The sequence below is a fragment of the Tupaia chinensis genome, unplaced genomic scaffold (assembly GCF_000334495.1).
Source record: "Tupaia chinensis unplaced genomic scaffold, TupChi_1.0 Scaffold147417_1, whole genome shotgun sequence".
NCBI classification, from domain to species: Eukaryota; Metazoa; Chordata; class Mammalia; order Scandentia; family Tupaiidae; genus Tupaia; species Tupaia belangeri.
The window spans coordinates 124,025-128,864 of record NW_006207268.1 but is presented as its reverse complement, the minus strand read 5'-3'; the positions used below and the strand labels follow the sequence as shown (position 1 = coordinate 128,864).

Below are 4,840 nucleotides of genomic sequence, written 5' to 3'. Positions count from 1 at the left end.
GTCTCCTCCCGTACCTCCGGGCGTTCTGCCCGGCGCAGCCGCCACGGTGGCCGCCTAACAGCTCCCTATGCTGGCCGCCCGCCCCTCAGCGGCCGAGCTCGGGGGGACATACTAACCGGCTGGTAGACGCCATCTTCGCGGCCACTGTGGTCCCAGCAACAACAGCTTTGCCGAAAACAGGAAGCGACTGTGGCGGCGAGACGCGCCGAAGCGGGCTTTTATAGACGAGTCACACACGCCGTCGTAACAGGGCGCGGCTACGGGTCGGGAGAAGGCCAAGAATGGTCTGATCCCATAAGCCACGTGCTTTGCGTTTTTTATGTTTTCCCTCTGTTTCTGTGATTTGTTATCTGTTGGGCGCGTCAACGAAACTACCCAGGAAAAAAAAAAATCTCAAGGGGACACTGCAAACACGCTACATCAGAGCTACTCTCAAAGCTGACTTGAGTCAAAACACGAAGACAACCCTGGCTTCCAGGTGAAGGTAAAGCCCCAAGTCGGTGAGCACCCGTCGCCCTTTACTCCTCCACCTCTCACACTGTCACTTACGCCCCTCTGAACGAGATTCTCACTTGCCCTGAGGGGTGATTCCTCCCTGCTAAGGAATTTGGACTAAAAAAAAAAAATTACGTAGGTCAACCAGAACTGGTGTCAGTCAACTGCGGCTCTGTCATTAGCTGGCATTCGGTGTCTTCTTGGTCACGCCCTTTAGTTCATCTGTGCAAGGGGTAATAGTATCTGCCTTGCACACCCTTTTAAAATTGGCAGGAGAGGAAACAAAGCCGGGAGAGAGCTCTGTGTGTGTGCTAGAGGCAGGGAGATAAGGGCCCTGCCTTCTCCCTCTCTCTCTCTCTCTTTTTTTTTTCATGGCCTTTGCCAGTTTAGCTGATAACTATGTATAGAGAATTTAGACTATCTAGATACTGCAAAAGGCCCCAGATTAATTCAGTAGCCAAACTAACATTAAAATGATCAAAATAATGACAATAACACTTCCACTTTACTGAAAACAAAACGCCCTTGACAATGTGGGGATGGGAAGAGCATGCTCAGTGGGTACCTGTGGGATGGAAAAAAACCTTGTAATTGCTCTGTTTATTTGTGATAGGACAAATGGCACTGTGCACACATTGGTCTTGTTTGAGAAGGTGGGAGATAGTAGCTTCTATAAAGCAAGGGTATGAGAAGCAGATTTAAAAACTGAAATCTAGATGGGGAAATTTTTAGTCTTTTTTTTTTTAAGATTTTTTTTTTTTCCTGGGGCCAGCAGTTAGCATAATGGCTATGTCGCTGAACTCCCATGTAGCCCACAGCGGTTCGAGTCCCAGACCTGGTGGCTTAAACTCATGCCGGGCATGTGTGTGTGCGTGCCCAAGATCCCAGAGGAGAATGGAAGAGAAGGGATTGCTGTGTGGCCATCCCCCGAGAGGTGATTTTCTCTCTCTCGCTCTCTCTCTTTCTCTCTCTCTCTGTCTTTCTGGCGAGCACACTCGCCCTATAGCAAAAAACTCTCCAAAAAAAGATTTTTTTCTTTATTTTATGTATCATCATCGATATTCTCAATTTGACCAGGGCGACACAGAGAGAGAGAGAGAGAGAGAGAAAGAGAAAGAGCGAAAGCAAGCCGCCTGGTCTGGGATTTGAACTGTGGTCGGCCAGGTGGAAGTCCAGTGCACCCAACCACCATGCCACCTGCCAGCCCTGCTTTTCTTTAGTCTTTTATTCTATAATTTTTTAAAGGAATTACCCATTTAATTTAATTTATTATTATCTTTTAAAAGAATTATTTATTCAACCTATTCATTCATTCATTTATTGTAATTTGACCAGAGAGAGGGAAAGTGAGAAAGCAAGCCACCAGGTCAGAGACTCAGCTGTGGTCCGCCATGTGGGAGTATTCAGTACCTTAACCACCACGCCACCTGTTGGTTCTTATTATTTTTAAATTTGCTATAGGGCATGTGCACTCACCAGAGAGAGAGGGAGAGAGAGCAAGTCGCCAGGTTTGATCTGAGCTGTGGTGGGCCACGTGGGAGTATAGCGCCTCAACCATCACTCCGCCTGCTGCCTCCACCATTATGTAATTTAAAAAACTGTACTTATATGGGGGATATTTCTCCCTTATTATTTTGGAAAAGTTCAAAAATGCCAGCCTTTTAGATAGTGATATAAGCCGTCTGTACTTCCCTGTCAGCAGCAAAGAATTAAAGAACAAGGAAACAAGCTGAGCCACATGGTTTATTGGGAGAGAAAGATGGAGGGATGTATTCTGTAGCTGGAACGAGCCAGTGCCAACAGAGACAAGCAGGCCTGTTCTCTTTCCTGGTTGCTTTTTATCCTGCTTTAGATCTTTTGCTTAGTCAAAATATGTACCCCCAGGTCTCTAGCTGGCTACTTTTTATCTTTGTTTTCCCCTTCTAAATATTTTGAGAATTTTGAGAATTTTGCTACGGTTAGAAAATAAGTAGTTCTATGGGCCCTCCTTAACCCGTTACGTTCTTGGTATCCAAATCAACACCTACCAAACCATTTCAGAAGTACCAAGTGCAAGGAGAAAAGAGCTTCGGGGGATGCTCCACCTTAATCTAGTAGGGACCTTTAATGGTAGAGCATCTTGTCTTGGAGGAAGAAGAAGAGGGGACAACTAGTCATCTTTTGAGGATCAAGATTAAGGGCCTGGCCCTTAGTGGATCCAGGGTTGGCATTTACTATTGTTTGTAAAGAAAGAAGTCAAGAAATTGAAACTCCAGAGAAGAGAGGGAGTGAGATTGTTAAATTACTCCTGGCCCACCTGGGGAGTCTCTTATCTATCATAACTTCCTAAGAATTTATTTTATATTAAAATTGGGAGAAAAATGATTGTCGCACACGAGAATGCATGTAAACAAGTGGAATGGTATACCATAGCAGAATTTAACAGAAGTCATTGACAATTCAATATATACTTCCAAAAAAAAAAAAAAACTAGAACTATTACCAAATGTGTACAACATAGTGTGATGTTCAATGTTGAATAGGATGAATATGTCTATATTCTCGATTTGATTATTATACGCTATGCGCACTTTGAAAAACTATACTGTACCCTACAAAAATATACAACAATTACATGTAAACCAGAAATCACACACAAATAAATATAAATAAACCAGAGCATTGTTTAGTCAAGATATCCTTTTTTTTGTTAGAAAAGCATTGCCAATTTATAAGGCATTTTCATCAGCATTGTCTCATTTAATCTTTATTTGTGATCCTGAGATTAAAACACACACACACACATACACAGCACACATACACACAGCACGCATACACACACTACTGGGGTTTTATCACCTAGGAATCAATGGCCTAGACTAACATTTACCAAAATTTCTGTTTTTATTGTTTTTTAAAGTAATCATGTACTTTATTTTGTTAAGTGAATTGTTTAAGTTAGTTCATCTTTTTTAACTTAAAAAATGTTTGGAAAAGACATATCACTATTGTGAAATCACAATTTGATGTGCTAGTTATAGTTTCTCTAAAATTTAAAATGCTTTATATACTCATTATATTTTTAAAGTTTCTGACATACCAAGATTTATCTTTTTGAAAAAAATTTTGTGAGGTTTAATTAAATATCTAAAAATTCAATGATTTTTAGTAATTTTACTGAGTTCTGAAGCCATCCATACAATCCAGTTTTAGCATATTTTTATTATCCCAGTAAGATTACCTGTTCTCATGTATAGTAAATTCTTCTTTCTTGGGGCTAGCAGGTGGTGTAGTGGCTAAGGCACTGGACTTCCATATGACTGACCGCTGTTTGAAACTCATGCTGGGCATGTATGCAATATGTAACCCAAATGCCAGGAAGAGAATGGAAGATAAAGGATTTCGGCAAGACCTTCCCTCCTGGTGGAGTAGGGGGGTGATTTCTCATTTTCCCTCTCTGTCTCTCTGGTGAGTGCACACACCCTATGGCAAAAAACTTAAAAAAATAAAAAGAAAAACTTCTTCCACTCCCAGCCTCAAGAATAACTAATTCACTACCTGTATGGATTTGTCTTTTTTGGACTTTTCATACAAATGAGCTCATATAATATATCATTTTTTTGTCTGGATTCTTTCACCTGGCATAATGTTTTGGAGAGCCATTAGATTCATCTTTCAGCATCACTTTTGGAGTGAATCATTGATATCATAGTGTCCATTAGAGAAGGAGCCGGATGGTAATGTTGAAGATGGCAATTTCCCGACATAAACAAGGTTTGACAAATATTTGTTTGGAAATTCTAAGGTTTATTCTGTTAGACTAAGAAGAACAGAGGATACAGTGAAATGTATTGCCAGATGAGACTTGACTTTTTAGGAGAAGGCGTGAGATGCCTTGAATGTGAGACAGGCGTCATGTACCTGGTTGATATGGGGCCATAATGTATTACTTCTAGAAATATGAAGCTTTTTAATTTTTTCAAACTTTTTATTGTGAATGAAAAATTAGAGAGAATAGTTTAATGAAAATTAAACTTTTTAAAAATTTTTAAAAATTAATTAATTTTACGTTCTTTCACTCAACATCATCACAGCATATAATATATGATTTGCCATCCAGAATACACTGTATAGTGGCTTAATCATACATGTTATTGTCAACAAATAATTCTCCATTTCTTGTTTTTTGTATATATACATATTTCCCCCCCTTTTTCTCACCCTCTGTCATTTTCCACCCTCCTCCCACACTGTCGCTGGTATCTGCAGTTGCTCTCCATTCCTTTTTAATTTTTTCCCCACATTTTATTGATTTATGAAATATCTTAATTAATCTAAATAATTTCTTCCTTCCTTTTTTTTTTTT

General features: G+C 40.1%; 1 protein-coding gene and 1 long non-coding RNA gene across 4 annotated transcripts in view; one reads left to right on the top strand and one right to left on the bottom strand.

Annotated features, from left to right (window-relative positions):
* The window catches only part of GTF2B (general transcription factor IIB), a 39,257-nt gene extending 39,034 nt beyond the window's left edge, over window positions 1–223 (bottom strand). Inside the window, exon 1 of the mRNA XM_006169687.3 lies at window positions 117–223. Coding sequence (XP_006169749.1) covers window positions 117–133 — 17 coding nt within the window. The 5' untranslated portion in view covers window positions 134–223. The remainder of the gene's footprint in view (window positions 1–116) is intronic.
* A 146-nt stretch (window positions 224–369) lies between these two features.
* Window positions 370–4,840, top strand: part of LOC102482976 (uncharacterized) — a 78,553-nt gene continuing 74,082 nt past the window's right edge. For 2 of the 3 annotated variants that reach the window (XR_337573.3, XR_337574.3), the window contains exon 1: window positions 370–500. This is a non-coding gene — a long non-coding RNA (uncharacterized LOC102482976). The remainder of the gene's footprint in view (window positions 501–4,840) is intronic. The other variant, XR_003548099.1, reaches the window with a different exon arrangement.